At 42.3% G+C, this 18,842-nt stretch overlaps 1 protein-coding gene across 6 annotated transcripts; it reads left to right on the forward strand.

Moving 5' to 3' along the window:
* The first annotated feature begins 1,570 nt into the window (after positions 1-1,570).
* DDX3X (DEAD-box helicase 3 X-linked) lies at positions 1,571-17,268 on the forward strand. 6 transcript variants are annotated; one of them, XM_002762799.7, is made up of 17 exons: positions 1,571-1,708; positions 4,860-4,917; positions 6,305-6,352; positions 8,484-8,616; positions 9,504-9,662; positions 9,746-9,845; positions 10,222-10,357; positions 11,013-11,098; positions 11,227-11,325; positions 11,449-11,609; positions 12,263-12,407; positions 12,490-12,634; positions 13,232-13,413; positions 13,499-13,616; positions 13,858-14,011; positions 14,305-14,444; positions 14,626-17,268. In XM_002762799.7, exons 1-17 carry the CDS (start codon positions 1,664-1,666, stop codon positions 14,703-14,705), a joined length of 1,989 nt encoding a protein of 662 aa, XP_002762845.2. In that variant the 5' UTR covers positions 1,571-1,663; the 3' UTR covers positions 14,706-17,268. The 6 variants fall into 6 exon arrangements, with proteins under 6 accessions (XP_002762845.2, XP_008987404.1, XP_054107457.1 ...); XM_008989156.5 differs by having other exon boundaries at positions 14,308-14,444; XM_054251482.2 differs by having other exon boundaries at positions 6,308-6,352.
* Positions 17,269-18,842: the final 1,574 nt, after the last annotated feature.

The following is an 18,842-nucleotide window of genomic DNA, read 5'->3' on the forward strand; positions in this document are numbered from 1 at the left end:
CCCGACACAGTGTGATATTCTCCCGGTCACGTTCGAATTTCCGTTTCGATTTTAAAAATTGGGAAGGGAGAGAAGTTATGTGTATGATAAATTATGTGATGAGCACGAACTATTTGAATTCTGGCAGCAGAAGTCCCTTTGGGGGTGGTGCAAACCACTGCGTTTTATTTAATTCCGTCGGGCTGAGGGTCATAAGAGAGGGGGGAAAGCGCTCATAAGAAACCACGGATGTGCGGCCGCCAGCTCAAAGAGGGGATGCACTAGTAAACACATTTTCTCCTATTTAAGGTCCTGCGGCACCGAAGCCGAGACTTTGGGGTAGCCTGCCTAGAAGGGAGCCACGGGAAGAGGTTCCTCCGACGGCAGAAACCCATTTCCTCCCGTTCTTTATTCACCGCAGCGGCCAAAAGGGTCACCCCGAGCCCAGGCCGATAACCTCGTTGCAGTCCCTCCGGCAGGCCCAGGCTGCACCAGCTACAAAAATTCCCGACACTCTTGGGCCCTAAAAGAGCCGTTCGCCACCCCCGGAGTCCCCGCAGTGCCGGTGGCCACTGGCCCTAAAGCGCTGGGCACCCCGTGGGAGGAAACTAGGGGCAAACGTAGCCCGCATTCCTGCGGAGAGCCGGGGTCCCGAGAGGGCGCGACTGCGGCGGCTCCGGATCAGCGCGTGACTGTCTCATTGTTCCCTCACCGCGGGGGGCGGGGGCGAGCGCGCGCACACGTCGGGGGGGTGGGGCGGGAGGGGCCATTGTGTGTTTCTAGGCGGCGCCCCCCGCTGCTTAGGCTACCGCGTAGCGAGGTGCCCGGCCACCACAGCGCGCCGCCGGCTCCCCTCCATTTTCCCCCCGACTCCCGCCCCGGTGACCATCCTACCCTCCTCCCTCCACTTCCCTCTCTTCTCTCCTCCTCTTCCCACCCCTCCCCCCTGTCCCGAACACTCAATATTCACGCCACCGTTTCCTGCTTCACAAAATGGCCACCGCGCGACACCTGCGGTCACGTGGCCTGCCGCCCTCTAGGTTTTGGGACTCTGCCTAGCTCCGACTTCGAGGACGCTACACGCAGAAGAGCGAGGGAAGATTAGACTGGAGAAATCCCACCACATCTCCAAGCCCGGGGACTGAGAGAGGAAGAGTGAAGGCCACTGTTAGACAAAAAAAAAAAAAAAAAAGGAAAAACGAAAGCTGAGTACTTAGGGTTGGAAAGGGGAGTGAAGAGGCTTAGATTAACATTTTCAGGGCTCCTAGCTGGCGGAAAGCGGGAGACTCCAGTTCTCGCGAGATCTCGAGAACTCCGAGGCTGAGAATAGGGTTTTAGCAGAGAGTAGGGGAAGTGTAGCTCGAGATAACTGGGACAGCATTTGGCGCCCTGAGCTCCAAGGCAGGACGACTAGTGGCGACGGGACTGAGTAGGAAATCCCGTGAGATTAGACCTGAGGGAGCGCGCAGTAACTGGCCAGAAGTCGCCGCGGTGGGGGATTGCGGTGTGAAAGGGAGGGCACACGCTGTACGTGCTGACGTAGCAGGGTTTCGAGCGGGTATATTAGGTCCGTGGCCGCGCCGTGCGCTCCAGAGCCGCAGTTCTCCCGTGAGAGGGTCTTCGCGGTGGAACAAAAACACTCGCTCAGCAGCAGAAGACACCGAGTTCTCGGTACTCTTCAGGGATGAGTCATGTGGCGGTGGAAAATGCGCTCGGGCTGGACCAGCAGGTGAGCTGCAAGGACCCCACCGGGCTGGCTGCTGCGAGAATCCCTTGACCTAATCTGGCTAATGGCGCAGCGCTAACCGGCACCCTTACTTTCTAGTTCCTGAGTGCCCCGGGGCTATGGAGGGTCAGGGAGGCGGCAGGAACGTTGGTTGGGGCTGTCGCCAGGGCCCGAGCTTAGCCCGCTGTATTGTCCCCGGGCCGAGCACAATGGCGGCTTTTGTGTGTGCTTGCGCAGGCGGGCGGTTGCGGAGGGGGGGGAGTGCGCGCTCTCTCGCGGGGACGCGCACGCGCGAAACCCGACTGAGGAGTGACCGGGGGAGGTGGGGGGCTTGGAGGAGTGCGCGGTGCGGCAGGACGCGACTGGGGACCCTTTTGGCCTGGAGGGCTTCAGCCCTTAGTGCTGCGCAGCCTGGATTCCCGTCCGGGAGACCCAGCGGCATCCGGTGTTTGCGTGCTTGCGAGCAAGGGGTGGAACGCGGCCCAGGAATGTGGGAGGGGGCGGTGCGGCGCTGTGGGGGGGGTGGCCTTCGCTCCGGGTAATGGCGGCGGCCTCTTTTGTGTGGTGCTGGGCGGCGCTGTGGCCCACTCCCGGGAGATGGCGGGTCCCTGGAGGGCGAGGGCCTGGAAGGGAGGATGGAATGGGCTGCTTGTTTCTCCTGGGCTTCTTCCGCCCGCCTTTTCGCTTCAACCCAGTTTCCACAGGGTCGGCGGGCCAGGCGCCGCGGCCTGGGAGGCCGCGTTTCCGGAGTGGAAAGTTTTGTGACGCAGAAGATTGGGGAGGAGTGGGGGCGGGGCGGGAAGGGGAGGAGAGGGGAGGGGAGGCGAGGCGAGGCGGGCGGGAATGGGCCGCTGCGCGCTGCGCTCTGGAGACGGGGAGGTTGGACGCGGCGGGGAGGTTAGGAAACCAGCGAGGCCCTTTCTTCTCCTTGCTTGCCCCAGATTGTCCCTGTGTGGCGAATTAGCTGGGGGCCGCCCGTTGTTTTTCTGGGGTGAAGAGGCCATCGCGGACTGTAGGAGTGCCTTCATGTTAGTGACGTTTGATCCAGGAATCCGGCATTGGAAAAACACCCGGCTTGGGGGGGGAAATAAACAGTTTTGTTGTGGACTTGTTGCTGCCTGTGTAATAAAGTCTTGCAGTGGGTCCGAGGCCCCCACATATTTTCTCTTAACCAGAACCCCCTTTTCTAAGGGTTTAGAGGCGGAGGAGAGAAGGACGTGTGATCTGAGAGGAGAAGGTTATGGGCTTTGGTGGCAGGAAGTCTGCATCCAGCCGCAACAGTGGCACCAGGCTTCAGATAAGTTCTTGTGTGGGTTACGCAGAGCCTTTAAATAAACTTCTGCCTACTGTGATTAGGAGAGAGTTGATTTCACAAACTCCGGAATCATCCTGAGATGAAGTTTAGTGGCACAAATTAATTGAATATATATTTTCATGTAGTCATGTGTAATATTTATTTTTAAGGAATTGAACGATCTGTTCCTTTGGGAGCATTTTCCCTGTTAATGAACCAATTATATTAAATCTTCTAATTGCTGACGCTTCATATGTTGAATTGAACACAGATATTTAAAAAATCTCCTACCAGCAGCACAGAGTATTCCCAGTTTTACCATTTAGCTATAGTGTCTAAGGATTCCAGGCAGCAGTGAACCTTATTTAAAAAGCAAAATGTACTACTACAAGTACATAAAGTTTGTTTCTATCGTGCTTTTAAATTATCAGTTTCTTAACTAATGGCAGCAAGAGAGAGAGCGTGGCGGTGTTTTTGCTCATAGAAATTCTGGAAATGAGGTGCCTGAAGTCTTAGAGTCATCTTTTAAACATTTTATTTAAAAGTGTAGCATCTGCTTCCAATTTTCGGTGACTCCATTTGATGATGCATACAGTTTGGCAGTATCATACTAAGCTTTAAACACACGATTTATAAACATGGTATAGCGTGTCTTTTGCAAACAGGTTGGCAGCAGTACCGTGTGACTTGGTTTTTTGTGGCTTTTTGAGAAAAATGAAACACTTTTTGCATTTACAGTTCTAACCCCCTACTTGTTAGTTCCTGGTTAGTTACAAATCATTATCAAGGTAGCATATAACCCTTTTCTAGAATGTTGAAGCTTTTGAGCTACCAATGTAAGGGGATGGGTAGAAATAGAGATTAAAGGCACTAAAATGTCCTACTCTTTAAGAGTATCAAATGCCAGTTATGCCATTTATTCAAAGCCATCTTTGAAGTTCTGTTAAAATGGGAGAATAAATAGGTAACTACTTCAGGCTGGGCTTGTGCTTGTAATCCCAACACTTTGGGATGCCAAGGCAGGTGATCACCTGAGGTCAGAACAGCCTGGCCCAGTAGGGAAAAATCCCGTCTCTACTAAAAATACAAAAAGTAGCCGAGCGTGGTGGCGCACCCCTGTAATCCCAGATACTTGAGGAGGCGGAGTTGGCAGTGAGCTGAGATCATACCGCTGAATTTCCAGCGTGGGTGACAGAGGAAGAGACTGTCTCAAAAGAAACAAATGAAACAACAAACTGCTTCAGAATTGTGCTTAACACAGTGTTCTGTAAGTGGTGGATATATTGCTTTTTTTTGTTGTTGTTCTTAAGAGTACTACCCTTCTGAAAATACTTGTGCAGTATTTGGGGTGAAAGAACTAAAGAACAGTCAATTCAAAATTTGTCTTGACATTTTTCAGGTGTGATGTGCATTTTAGTTTTGAAATATCAAGTATTATAGAAAGTTGGCATTGGAAACATTTATGATTGGCACTAAAATCCCTTATCTATTTGACATTTAAGAATAATTTTGAGATTCAGTGAAAGCTTTAGTCTGGTGATTTAGGGAGCCTATACTATGGAACATGCTACAGTGAGAATTTATTTTGAGTGAATGAATTAAATTTGGACAGTTTCTACTGGATAGCACAAGCATCTTGGTGTGCCGCCTTCTGCAGTATATACAATAACAATATTTTGCATTACTTAGAGCATTACAAACTTGAAAGAATTCTTAATCACATTCCCATTAAGAGTATCCACCCTGTGAGGTGGACGGGACAACTACTTGAATGCAGTGCTGACAAATGCTAGCAGGACTAGTTTTGTCCTAACATAGTATGTGAGAACATGGGCTGCTAACCATCTCTCTCTCTTCTAGTTTGCTGGCCTAGACCTGAACTCTTCAGATAATCAGAGTGGAGGAAGTACAGCCAGCAGTAAGTAAAACATCTTATGAATATATTGAATATTATAGAGCTTAATATCTTAAGATTTCATTGGGCTTACCTAAATTTTAAGAAATCTACATTTCAGCTTTTACTGCATAAAGAATTATGTAGACTTTGTGTTACAAAATTATGTAGTACTTACTGATCAATATACAGCATCGTTGCCTTTCTTTTTTCTTCATCTTTTTTTTTTTTTTTTTTTTTTTAACTTTTGAGGCGGAGTTTCGCTCTTGTCACCCAGGCTGGAGTGCAATGGCGCGGCTCCCCGCAATCTCCGCCTCCTGGGTTCAGGCAATTCTCCTGCCTCAGCCTCCTGAGTAGCTGGGATTACAGGCACGCGCCACCATGCCCAGCTAATTTTTGGTATTTTTAGTAGAGACGGGGTTTCACCATGTTGACCAGGATGGTCTCGATCTCTTGACCTAGTGATCCACCTCGGCCTCCCAAAGTGCTGGGATTACAGGCATGAGCCACCGTGCCCAGCTTCTTCATCTTTTTTTTTTTTCTGAGACAGAGTTTCGCTCATGTTGCCCAGGCTGGAGTGCCATGGTGTGATCTCAGCTAACCACAGCCTCTGTCTCCTGTGTTCAAGTGATTCTCCTGCCTCAGCATCCTGAGTAGCTGGGATTACAGGCATGTGCCACCACGCCTGGCTAATTTTGTATTTTTAGTAGAGACGAGGTTTCTCAGTGTTGGTCAGGCTGGTCTTGAATGCCCAACCTCAGGTGATCTGCAGCCTTCCAAAGTGCTGGGATTATAGGTGTGAGCCACTGCTTCCAGCCTGCTTTTGCTTCTTTACCACAGTTTAAGCTATATTCTGCCTGCATACGGAGCAACTATCAAGTTTCCTTAAACTCAGCAAGCCCCAAATTAAAACCTGCAATACCTTGAAATTAACTTCCCTTTGCAGCTTTTTCTTGTGTATTTATTGTATGTTTTGCAACTTAACTGGCATAGAAACAAAAGACTCTTGGTGGCTGATTGTGAGATTTAATTACGTGAGTAGTCTTAGGTTGTTACAGTAATAATACTTAATGCTATAAGTGATCCTCTTAGTTTTTAGTGACAGTTCTCTTAAATCTAACAGGCCTTTTTTTAAAAATCACGTTAAATGACCACTAGTGGCTAAATGTGTTCAATTTGTGGATTTCAACTATTAGGTTCCAAATCAGCTTTTTGTTAAAAACGCCTTTGAGAGTTCTCCTTATGAAGCAGTAACCCATTTAAAATTAAAGTAGATTCTTCCCCTGCCCCTCAATTTCCAGGTAAGCAGACTGGAAGGCTGGAGATTTTAATTTCCTAGGGCCATTTTTTAGTAGCAGAAATTTAAATGGAAGGTTTTTGGCATTTAATTGATTGTATAAATATTTTTTAGAAGGGCGCTATATTCCTCCTCATTTAAGGAACCGAGAAGCTACTAAAGGTAAGTCCTCACAGGTAACTTCATAGGTTTAATTTTTGCCTCATTTTTCGAAGTTGACGCCTAAGGAGAATGAGGCATTTTGGGGAAGTCTGAACATTGTGTTCTTCCCTTATGCTTCTGTCAGCATTGGTTGGGAGTGATTCTCTGATTTCATCTCCTTGCCTTGCTGCTTTTGAAAGGTTTTGTCCAAAATGTATTATAATATCTGGTGTCTTCCTGTTGCAGTTGTAACGTAGTGATAGGTAACAGCTAGTATATGTTTCATATTATGGGACAACTGTTCGGGTGCTTTATATTATGTAAAATAGGCCATCTAAAATTTGGAGGAAAAGGGAAGGTCAGGAACACTGAAGATCAGGAGGAGGGATGATACTGGATAAAGAAGGCAGATTGGAAGTGTGGAGAGTCCAAAGGGGAGCACATGGTTTGCTGTTGTTCCCCCATCTCCACATGTAGTCTATATTAGTTTCACCGACCTGGTGATGCATGGATATAAAATCTGCATTGTTTCTACCAGAAGAACACTTTTTTTTTTTTTTTTTTTTTTTTTTTTTGAGAAGGCACCTCGGTCTGTTGCCCAGGCTAGACTACAGTGGTCCAGTCTCAGCTCACTGCATCCTCTGCCTTCTGGGTTCAAGTGATTCTCCTGCCTCAGCCTTCTGAGTAGCTGGGATTACAGGAGCCTGCCACCATGCCCAGCTAATTTTTCTATTTTTAGTAGAGCCGGGGTTTCACCCTGTTGGCCAGGCTGGTCTCGAACTCCTGATCTCAAGTGATTTGCCCGCCTAAGCCTCCCAAAGTATTGGAATTACAGGCGTGAGACGCCACTCCTGGCCAGTATTATATTCTTTTTAGAGGAGGCTACTGTGTAATTTGTCTTTATCATCATGGATGTTCTCAGTATTCCTAGTATACTAACCAGAATTGACCCTCATGTATATGGCAGCATCACAGAGGTTTTAGAGCTGGAAGAGATGTGGCAATCTCACTCAACTCTTGGCTAGCAAGGGCTGTTGGTCACCGGACTAGCCTAATGGTAGGAGGTAGAAGATAGAAGGAAAGTAACTGAATTCAGTAACTGAATTCAGAAACTATTTAATAAGGTGTTGCTGAAGCTAGTTAAACCCTCTACTTGTCTTTAAATCCTCTACCTGTCTTTGGGCTAATTTACATGTTTGTCATCCCCTTACGTGGATATTTATAGCTATCCCCAGGAACGTTGTTTATACTGAGAATATATAGCGATGAGGATTTTTCTTTTTCCCAGGTATTCCTGATTGTCATCAAGCTTATAACAGATGAACCACTAAAATAATAGTACCATTTGACAGTAGTATTCTTGTACTTTATGCTATTGAAATGAAAAAATATTAATATTAAGTAACTTGACAGTCTAAGAATGTTCTAAATGAATGCCACCTCTAAGAAATACGGTGGTAATGGTTTCCTTGTAAACTAATTCACACCTATAAAATTAAATCGTGATGGTTGTATTACAATATCATAATCAATGTGTTAAAGGCAAAGCTATTGACCGCTTAGAGGTGGTATTCATTCAAAAACATTCTTAGACTGTCAGATTGCTTGATTTAGTGTACAGGATTTTCTTTTTCTTTTTTTTTTTTTTTTTTTTTGAGACGGAGTTTCACTCTTTGCCCAGGCTGGAGTGCAGTGGTGCAATCTCTGTGCACCATGACCTCTACCTCCCGGGTTCAAGCAATTCTCCTGACTCAGCTTCCCGAGTAGCTGGGATTATAGGCATGCACCACCACGCCTGCCTAATTTAGTATTTTTAGTAGAGATGGGGTTTCTCCTTGTTGGTCAGGCTGGTCTCAAACTCCCGACCTCAGGTGATCCACCCACCTCAGCCTCCCAAAGTGCTGGAATTAACAGGTGTGAGCCACTGCCTGGCCAGTGGACAGTAATTAAAAACATTATCTTGGTGACAAGAAAACCAGCTCTAAATCTTGGTTCTCTTACAGTGCCATGGTAGGAATACCTTGAGATTGAACCTCAAGCCCACAGAGATAAGATAGTCAGTGGAGGCCTTCAAATTCAGAAAGATTGATAATACCTTAACATGGTTCCTATTTCTCATTAATAAAATGGATTTGTGTTTTTTTAATTGAAGGTTTCTACGATAAAGACAGTTCAGGGTGGAGTTCTAGCAAAGATAAGGATGCATATAGCAGTTTTGGATCTCGCAGTGATTCAAGAGGGAAGTCTAGCTTCTTCAGTGATCGTGGAAGTGGATCAAGGGGAAGGTAAGTGATTTCTTCTCACCTTATAGGTGTGTAGAGTAACAGTTTAATAAGTTCTTATTCTGACCACCTATTTGGATGTGAGAGGCTTTTGCTACATTGAACCTGTTAAGTTGAATTAGATGAAAATTGGAATATGGTCATTGGCATAATGTGTAATCAATTTTTTTTTTTTTTTATTTCTCGAGTTTTATATGTTCTACTTAGTACATCTAGTGAATGGCCTAATTTGGTTGGGATTTTTGTGGACTCTATAACAATTTTAAACACCTTGGATTTTTTTATTATGCAAGTATGGTGAACTGACCCCACGTGCCTAATAGCTGTGGTTAGTCCTGTGTCCTGATTTTTCGCAAACAGGCCTAAAATTCTAAAAACATCTTAGTTCAAGTAAGGATTATTTTCTACCTTTTATCCAAAATCTGTCACACAGGTGAATTGTCCTTTAGTATAACTAGGATGATTGATATTTGGTGTATTATTTTCTTTTCCCCACCACTAAATATATTTGAATGAGCACTTTAAATGAAGGTTGTGAGCTGTGTGCCCATTTCAGATAAAACCTTGATCCTTTTTTTTTTTTTTTTTAACCTGTGAAGTGAAGGAATTAACCCAAAAACGTCGTTGATTCTTAATTGTGGCATCTATGAGACCTTTTAGGCTATACAACTTTATAGAGATATAAAGGTTACTAATTTTAGAAATGATTTTAGAAATATCAGTAAATGGTATTGGTTAGAGACCCTTATTTGTCAAATAACTCAGAATTGGCTTGTTGACATCTTTGTAGTTAGCCATAACTTAAGTCTCCAGATACAGTTCTAGAGCAGGGGTAGAAATCTGATAATGGTTAAATGATGTGATTCTGATTATTCACTTGTGCTGTTCAGATTTGATGATCGTGGACGGAGTGATTATGATGGCATTGGCAGCCGTGGTGACAGAAGTGGCTTTGGCAAATTTGAACGTGGTGGAAACAGTCGCTGGTGTGACAAATCAGATGAAGATGATTGGTCAAAACCACTCCCACCAAGTGAACGCTTGGAACAGTAAGTTTTTGAAATGTATGTTACTTGTGATGAAGCTTTATTAGCTAGTATAACAAATGAATTTACCAATCTTTTGATTTGAGGGAACTCTTTTCTGGAGGCAACACTGGGATTAATTTTGAGAAATACGATGACATTCCAGTTGAGGCAACAGGCAACAACTGTCCTCCCCATATTGAAAGTGTAAGTATTTTTGCTTGACTTTTTAAGACACGGGGAGATGTAAATGTTTTCATGGTACATTAGAATGTGAGATGGGCTTCATAAAGTCATATGTAGACCAAAGGCTTCATAGGTTTGTGGAAAAGGAGTGAGTTCAGTGTCACCGTTAGAAATAATTTATTACCTGAAATAGAAAATGGGTCAAACACAGGAAGAACCCACAGTCTTCTCCAGTGTAAAGCCTGGGGATTCATTTTTCTCAAAGTATAATATGATAATTTTACTTAAAGCAACTATAAACTGAGTTACAAATTAGCTGTTAGTTGGTTATTTCTATTATCATAAAACAAAAAATGGCTCTAGATAGCATTTCTAACCCCATTGAATTTCTTAACAGTTCAGTGATGTTGAGATGGGAGAAATTATCATGGGAAACATTGAGCTTACTCGTTACACTCGCCCAACTCCAGTGCAAAAGCATGCTATTCCTATTATCAAAGAGAAAAGAGACTTGATGGCTTGTGCCCAAACAGGTAAGCTCAGCCGATAAGAGTAAACATTATCATATTTGTTCTATAAAGGACTAGATAATAAAATATTTTGGTTTTTATGGGCCATGTGGTTTTGTAACTGCTCAAGCACTGCTATTGGAGTGTGAAAGAAGCCATAGATGATACGTAAATTATTGGATATGGCTGTATTCCTTAAGAGCTTTATTTACAAAAATAGTCTGTTTGCTGACTTGTCTTATAGATGGACCAAAGAAGCCACTTTTTGGAAAACTTAATTTGAGCATAAACTAAAAGTCCTAATTACTAGTAATAAGGCAGTTAAACACTGTCATGGGCAGGGCACAGTGGCTTATGCTAGTAATCCCAGCACTTCGGAGGCTGAGGCTGGTGAATCACAAGGTCAGGAGTTCAACACCAGCTTGGCCAACATGGTGAAACCCTGTCTTTACTGAAAATACAAAAATTACGCGGGCATGATGGTGAGAGGCTGAGGCAGGAAAATTGTTTGAACCTGGGAGGTGGAGGTTGTAGTGAGCTAATAAGATCGCACCACCGCACTCCATCCAGTCTGGGCGATAGAGCAAGACTCCATCTCAAAAAAGGGCCAGGGGACACTCATCTACCAATGTCTGTTCAAAAGTAATGAGCAGGGTTTGTTTTGTTTGTTTTTGAACAGGGTCTGGAAAAACTGCAGCATTTCTCTTGCCCATCTTGAGTCAGATTTATTCAGATGGTCCAGGCGAGGCTTTGAGGGCCATGAAGGTAGACATTTCTTTATAAAATGGGAAATTATTGTAGAACTTCAGTCTAATGAAAAACAGTTTTCAAGTGTAATCTGTAAATTACAAAAGTATAGGTGGAGTTAACCTAAAAATTAACTCATTTCTTAGGAAAATGGAAGGTATGGGCGCCGCAAACAATACCCAATCTCCTTGGTATTAGCACCAACGAGAGAGTTGGCAGTACAGATCTACGAGGAAGCCAGAAAAGTAAGTATGAGTTTCAGTGGTTACTAGCTTTTTCATTGATTCTAATTAAATGTTTTATGATCATGTAAAAATGATAGTGTAAAAATTTTGACTTTGAAGTTCATAACATTTTTTTGCTTACAGTTTTCATACCGATCTAGAGTTCGTCCTTGCGTGGTTTATGGTGGTGCTGATATTGGACAGCAGATTCGAGACTTGGAACGTGGATGCCACTTGTTAGTAGCCACTCCAGGACGTCTGGTGGATATGATGGAAAGAGGAAAGATTGGATTAGACTTTTGCAAGTATGTTTTTTGTTTGTTTCTTTGAGATGGTGGTGGGGTTTTTTTTGTTTTTTTTTTTTTTTTTTTTTTTTTGAGATGCCATTTCGCTGTTGTTGCCCAGGCAGGAGTGCAATAGTAATGATCTCCGCCCACTGCAAGCTCTGCCTCCCGGGTTCAAGCAGTTCTCCTGTCTCAGCCTCCCAGTAGCTGGGATTACAGGCATGTGCCACTGTGCCCAGCTAGTTCTTGTATTTTTAGTAGAGCCAAGATTTCTCCATGTTGGTCAGACTGGTCTCGAATTCCTGACCAATTGTAAGATTGAGAAGTGACATATTTCAGTCATGTAACTTCTACGAAAAGCTTGTTTGTTGTAATTTTAATGTTGAAAAATCAGTAACATCTTGGTGGAGGCTTAGAATGACCAGCTCATGGGACAGTCATATTTAGGAAGAGCTAATTTGGCTTTGTGATTTTGGATGACTTACGTAATGGCAAGAATCCTGTGCTGTGTCTTTAAAATTATGCAGTATGAGGAACCACCTTAATGAATATATAGTTGTAATAATTTTTACATTGGTAATTACAATTATACTAACAGCCATACCAAGACCATCTCTTGATTTCTCCTCAAATTCTAAACTAAGGCTTTTTTTTTTTCCCCCATGACACGATAGATACTTGGTGTTAGATGAAGCTGATCGGATGTTGGATATGGGGTTTGAGCCTCAGATACGTAGAATAGTTGAACAAGATACTATGCCTCCAAAGGGTGTCCGCCACACTATGATGTTTAGTGCTACTTTTCCTAAGGAAATACAGGTACTGTTTGATGTTGGAAATTTTATTTATTTAGAAATTTGTTTATCTCAGCAGCTAATGAAAAAAATTTTTTTTCTTCCAGATGCTGGCTCGTGATTTCTTAGATGAATATATCTTCTTGGCTGTAGGAAGAGTTGGCTCTACCTCTGAAAACATCACGCAGAAAGTAGTTTGGGTTGAAGAATCAGACAAAAGGTCATTTCTGCTTGACCTCCTAAATGCAACAGGTAAAAATTAACGAGTTTTTTATTTTTCTAGAGATGAGGGTTTTTCTGTGTTGCCCAGGCTGGGGCATAGGGGTTATTCACAGGCACAATCCCATTACTGATCAGCACAGGAATATTTGACCTGCTCTGTTTCTGACCTGGGCTAGTTCACCTCTCCTTAGGCCACCTGGTGCTTCCTTGCTCCCAGGAGGTTGACATGTTGATGCCAAACTTAGTGTGGACTCCTGATAGGCATAAGCCCTCCAGAGTGGCTGGGACTATTGGCACAAACTACTGTGCCCAGCTAAAATTATGAGTAATTTTAATTTCGCAATGCCTGTAGTCCCAGCTACTTGGCAGGCTGAGGCTGTAGTGTGTCATGTCACCTGTGACTAGCCAGTGCCCAGCCTGGGCAATAGAGCGAGAACCCCATCTCTTAAATATATTTGGATTACCTTCATTAGTTTTCCTTCTCGATTTAAAACATGCTGTTAAGAGCCTGTTTTTAAGAAGATACATGTTTGTATTTTAATTTACATTAAAATTGTGCATATTTTGTAAGTGCAAAGAGAACTAAGTCATATTGGTGATTAAAAACCTGTGATTTTTCAACTATAGGCAAGGATTCCCTGACCTTAGTGTTTGTGGAGACCAAAAAGGGTGCAGATTCTCTGGAGGATTTCTTATACCATGAAGGATATGCATGTACAAGTATCCATGGAGACCGCTCTCAGAGGGATAGGGAAGAGGCTCTTCACCAGTTCCGCTCAGGAAAAAGCCCAATTCTAGTGGCTACAGCAGTATGTATAAACATCTTTTATTCAAGTTGAGCATGTTCAAGTATTTGTTTTAAGTGGGCCATATCTAATAAAATTTATTTTCCAGGTAGCAGCAAGAGGACTGGACATTTCAAATGTGAAACATGTTATCAATTTTGACTTGCCAAGTGATATTGAAGAATATGTACATCGCATTGGTCGTACAGGACGTGTAGGAAACCTTGGTAAGTATTTGATTACTTGATGGTCATCGTTTTTCTTTGTGATGCATGCAGCAAAGAGGTGGTTACTAGGATCTAAAATATATTTTTAACAATGAACGTGACAGAAAGGTTAGGTTTTGCTCAAATCACTTGTTTAAATATTAGATTGTAATATTTAAAATGTTTCTACATGAGAAAAGAACAGTCGCAAGTTACTTTATGGAAGACCTTTGTTTATATGCTTTTTTGGGAACTCTTTCAGGCCTGGCAACCTCATTCTTTAACGAGAGGAATATAAACATTACTAAGGATTTGTTGGATCTTCTTGTGGAAGCTAAACAAGAAGTGCCATCTTGGTTAGAAAACATGGCTTATGAACACCACTACAAGGGTAGCAGTCGTGGACGTTCTAAGAGGTGAGGTATACAGATGGCATATAAAGAGGGGAATGGGTGTTCGCTTACAGTTCCTAGTGTTTCCTCTGCATGCATAACATCCAGGGTTAACTTTACAGTATTCAAAAAGCTTAATCATCTTAGGCTTCCTAGATTCTTCAGGTAAGGGGTTGTATCTGTTGGGGAAAATATGGCTGGATGGGAAATTGTTTGAATGGAAAAATTAGAAATTGGTCATTGGGAAGTATATAAGAGTTAGGTTACTTTAGTGGAATTTCATCTTCATGTGAACCAACACAATTTTTTTCCTATAGTAGCAGATTTAGCGGAGGGTTTGGTGCCAGAGACTACCGACAAAGTAGCGGTGCCAGCAGTTCCAGCTTCAGCAGCAGCCGTGCAAGCAGCAGCCGCAGTGGCGGAGGTGGCCACGGCAGCAGCAGAGGATTCGGTGGAGGTAGTGTTAATCTATACCTTCATAGTTTTGGGAAGGGCTTTTAGTCATCTTTTTCAAAGCCTAATTAAACCATTGGGGAAGTTCGGCACTATGGAAATTTGATGGCAAAGTACTTAAAGGGAAGGGTTGTATTTAATGATGGATAACTTCATTAATTTATCTCTTTTAAATCTCTCATTAGGTGGCTATGGAGGCTTCTACAACAGTGATGGATATGGAGGAAATTATAACTCCCAGGGGGTTGACTGGTGGGGTAACTGAGCCTGCTTTGCAGTAGGTCACCCTGCCAAACAAGCTAATATGGAAACCACATGTAACTTAGCCAGACTATACCTTGTGTAGCTTCAAGAACTCGCAGTACATTACCAGCTGTGATTCTCCACTGAAATTTTTTTTTTAAGGGAGCTCAAGGTCACAAGAAGAAATGAACAATCAGCAGCCCTGTTCAGAAGGTGGTTTGAAGACTTCATTGCTGTAGTTTGGATTAACTCCCCTCCCGCCTACCCCCATCCCAAACTGCATTTATAATTTTGTGACTGAGGATCATTTGTTTGTTAATGTACTGTGCCTTTAACTTTAGACAACTTTTTATTTTGATGTCCTGTTGGCTCAGTAATGCTCAAGATATCAATTGTTTTGACAAAATAAATTTACTGAACTTGGGCTAAAATCAAACCTTGGCACACAGGTGTGATACAACTTAACAGGAATCATCGATTCATCCATAAATATTATAAGGAAAAACTTATGCGGTAGCCTGCATTAGGGCTTTTTGATACTTGCAGATTGGGGGAAAACAAACAACAAACGTCTTGAAGCGTATTAATGGAATTAGTTTCTAATGTGGCAAACTGTATTAAGTTAAAGTTCTGATTTGCTCACTCTATCCTGGATAGGTATTTAGAACCTGATAGTCTTTAAACAAGCCATTCCAGTCATGATGAGGTGTGATGTATGAATACATGCATACATTCAAAGCACTGTTTTCAAAGTTAATGCAAGTAAATACAGCAATTCCTCTTTCAGCGTTTAGGCAGATCATTAATTAATGAGCTAGCCAAATGTGGGCATATTATTACAGGGAAAGTTTAAAGGTCTGATAACTTGAAATAGGTTTTTAGGAGAATTCATCTACTTAGACTTTTTAAATGCCTGCCATAAATGAAATTGAAATGGTAGAATGGCTGACCACAGCAATGACCAGCCCTCATTAGGGCCCTGGATGATTTTTGATCTTATAACGCATGCTAGTGTTGATGTTTTTTGGTCAAGAGGGTATGAACAGGAAGAATTAATGCAGCAGGCTTTATTTTAAATGCCGATTCACATTACTCTGTTCAAGCTGCGTTGAGATGTTAAACTGGCTTACTATAGACTTTGTAAAAATGGCTCCAGAAGAGTAAAACTGAAATCTGAGATCACACAGGTTGGAAATATGTACATAACTGCACAAGGTGTCGATTCTGCTCTACAGTGCAGTTTTAGTCAGTTTTAGTTGCATAGGTTTCCATTGTATTTATAGTCTGTTTATGCTAAATCTGGCCAAAGATGAGCATTGTCCACCACTAAAATGCCTCTGCCACTTTGAATTCTGTGCTAATTTTGTGGCCAGAATGCGGTGATCAAAACGCTCCATCTTTTTACAGTGGCATAGGAAGACGGCAAAAATTTCCTAAAGTGCAATAGATTTTCAAGTGTATTGTGCCTTGTTCTAAAACTTTTATTAAGTAGGTGCACTTGACAGTATTGAGGTCATTTGTTATGGTGCTATTTCAATTAGTCTAGGTTTAGGCCCTTGTACATTTTGCCCATAACTTTTTACAAAGTACTTCTTTTATTGCACATTCAGAGAATTTTATATATATGTCTTGTGTGCGTGTCCTTAAACTTCCAATCTTATTTTGTCTCTTGGAGATTGTTGAACGCAGCTTGTCTAGGAAGGGGATGGGACTAGATTCTAAAATTTATTTGGGACCATGGGAATGATAGTTGGGAAGAAAACTATTTGCACACGACAGATTTCTAGATACTTTTTGCTGCTAGTTTTATGTAATATTTATTGAACATTTTGACAAATATTTATTTTTGTAAGCCTAAAAGTGATTCTTTGAAAGTTTAAAGAAACTTGACCAAAAGACAGTACAAAAACACTGGCACTTGAATGTTGAATGTCACCGTATGCGTGAAATTATATATTTCGGGGTAGTGTGAGCTTTTAATGTTAAGTCATATTAAACTCTTAAGTCAAATTAAGCAGACCCGGCGTTGGCAGTGTAGCCATAACTTTCTGATGTTAGTAAAAACAAAATTGGCGACTTGAAATTAACTCATGCCAAGGTTTTGATACACTTGTCTTAAGATATTAATGAAACACTTCAAAACACTGATATGAAGTGTCCAGATTCTCAGATGTTTGTTGTGTGAATTTTGTTTAGTTGTGTGTTTTTTGTTTTTGTTTTTTTTTTTCAGTGAATGTCTGGCACATTGCAATCCTCAAACATGTGGTTATCTTTGTTGTATTGGCATAATCAGTGACTTGTACATTCAGCAATAGCGTTTGAGCAAGTTTTATCAGCAAGCAATATTTTCAGTTAATAAGGTTTCAAAACATGTAAGGATTTAAACTTGCTGAATGTGAAGATTGAAACAAGTCACTGTAGCTTTAGTAATTGCTTATTGTATTAGTTTAGATGCTAGCACTGCATGTGCTGTGCATACTCTGATTTTATTAAAATAAAAAGTTGAACTGCACAGTCTCCTTTGTTGTTGTTAATTGTGGTTTATTTTCAGAGGTGAAAATAAAGTTGTGCTCTTGCCTGAAAAATTGTAAAATGTTATTTTTTGGTTGTCCAGTGTTATTTTTTTGGGGGAAACAATGATATAAGTATTCGCAATGAAAGATGAAGATGGGCCGGGTGCGGTGGCTCACACCTGTAATCCTAGCACTTAGGGAGGCGGAGGTGGGTGGATCACCTGAGGTCAGGAGTTCAAGACAGCCTGGCCATCATGGTGAAACCCCATCTTTTAAAAAAAAAAAAAGTATGTTGGAAATAAAGTGAAACAGGATTTTTGTAATAGATGGAAATCTGAAAGGCTCTTATTTTGATATACAGCATGTATTAGAAATTGGCTTGTACTTTGAACAATTTGACATGGGTGAGTCTCTGTTCTTTGAAGTATCTGATGAAGAATGGTCAAACAGTGAAAGAATGAGCAGGATAAAAGTCAAGTGTTAGTACAAGTATGTACTTGGGGAAGGAATCAAGAATGTATTTGGGCCAGGTGTGATGATGGTGTGGCCCTGTAGTGCTAGCTTACTTTGAAACAAGGGCAGGAATTGCTTGAGGCCAGGAGTTCACGTCCAGCCAGGGCAACCGTACAGCAAGACCTTGCCCCTAAAAAAAGCTTGTAATAGATGTTTCCCGTACATCTAGCTGCCTACTGTACATGCTGCTGCAGTTGGCTACTACAACATGTGCATAGGTGTGTCGTTATGTTGAGCCATAAGAAATTACTGGTTTGGGGTAAAAATGGCCAAATACCAGCAGTTTGATATGGTTCAACCTAATGAATATGTGTATTCAGCTTTTGTTTCACTGTAAGTTGAAGGTTTGCAGTATGATTAATAGTTTTTTGCATGGTAAGGAAGCATGGTTGAACTCAGCCTAAGTATTTAGGACAGAATTTTGAAACCTGGCCATATGGATTTTGAAGATAGAGAAAACGATGGTACTTGAGTCTGTTTAGTCAAAATAAGCATGGAAAGGCTTGGAATTGCTAGATCGAATAATAGCCAAAAGTGACTGGTGGAGTGAAATTGGATGCTAAGTAGAGTTCAAGGTCCCCTTTTTGAACACGACAGTCTGCCCTGGCGGAACTGCAGAAATTTGAGATTATTTCTAGTCTAGCATGGTTAGGATTATGGTGACAAATTCATTTATGTTTACATACTACATTAATCCCTGGTTTAGTTTTAATTGCATTTAAATGGAATTGTCACTCTTGTGCTCTGTTAATGTGTTTCTTGGATTCTTAATTTCAACTCGGGATTTTTTTTTTTTTTTTTGAGACGGAGTTTTGCTCTTGTTACCCAGGCTGGAGTGCAATGGCGCGATCTCGGCTCACCGCAACCTCCACCTCCTGGTTTCAGGCAATTCTTCTGCCTCAGCCTCTTGAGTAGCTGGAATTACAGGCACGCGCCACCATGCCCAGCTAATTTTTTGTATTTTTAGTAGAGACGGGGTTTCATCGTGTTGACCAGGATGGTCTCGATCTCTTGACCTCGTGATCCACCCGCCTCGGCCTCCCAAAGTGCTGGGATTACAGGCTTGAGCCACCGCGCCCGGCTCAAATTATTTTTTATTGTTGTGAGGTGCAGAGTTACGAAACCTTGCATCT

This window comes from Callithrix jacchus, chromosome X, assembly GCF_049354715.1.
Source record: "Callithrix jacchus isolate 240 chromosome X, calJac240_pri, whole genome shotgun sequence".
NCBI lineage: Eukaryota > Metazoa > Chordata > Mammalia > Primates > Cebidae > Callithrix > Callithrix jacchus.

Bases quoted from the DNA above. Each gene is read 5' to 3' on its own strand.
- DDX3X (XM_002762799.7), top strand. From the start codon at position 1,664: ATGAGTCATGTGGCGGTGGAAAATGCGCTCGGGCTGGACCAGCAG. The intron at 4,918-6,304 runs GTAAGTAAAACA...AATATTTTTTAG, and splicing joins TGGAGGAAGTACAGCCAGCA to AAGGGCGCTATATTCCTCCT. The intron at 6,353-8,483 runs GTAAGTCCTCAC...TTTTAATTGAAG, and splicing joins GAACCGAGAAGCTACTAAAG to GTTTCTACGATAAAGACAGT.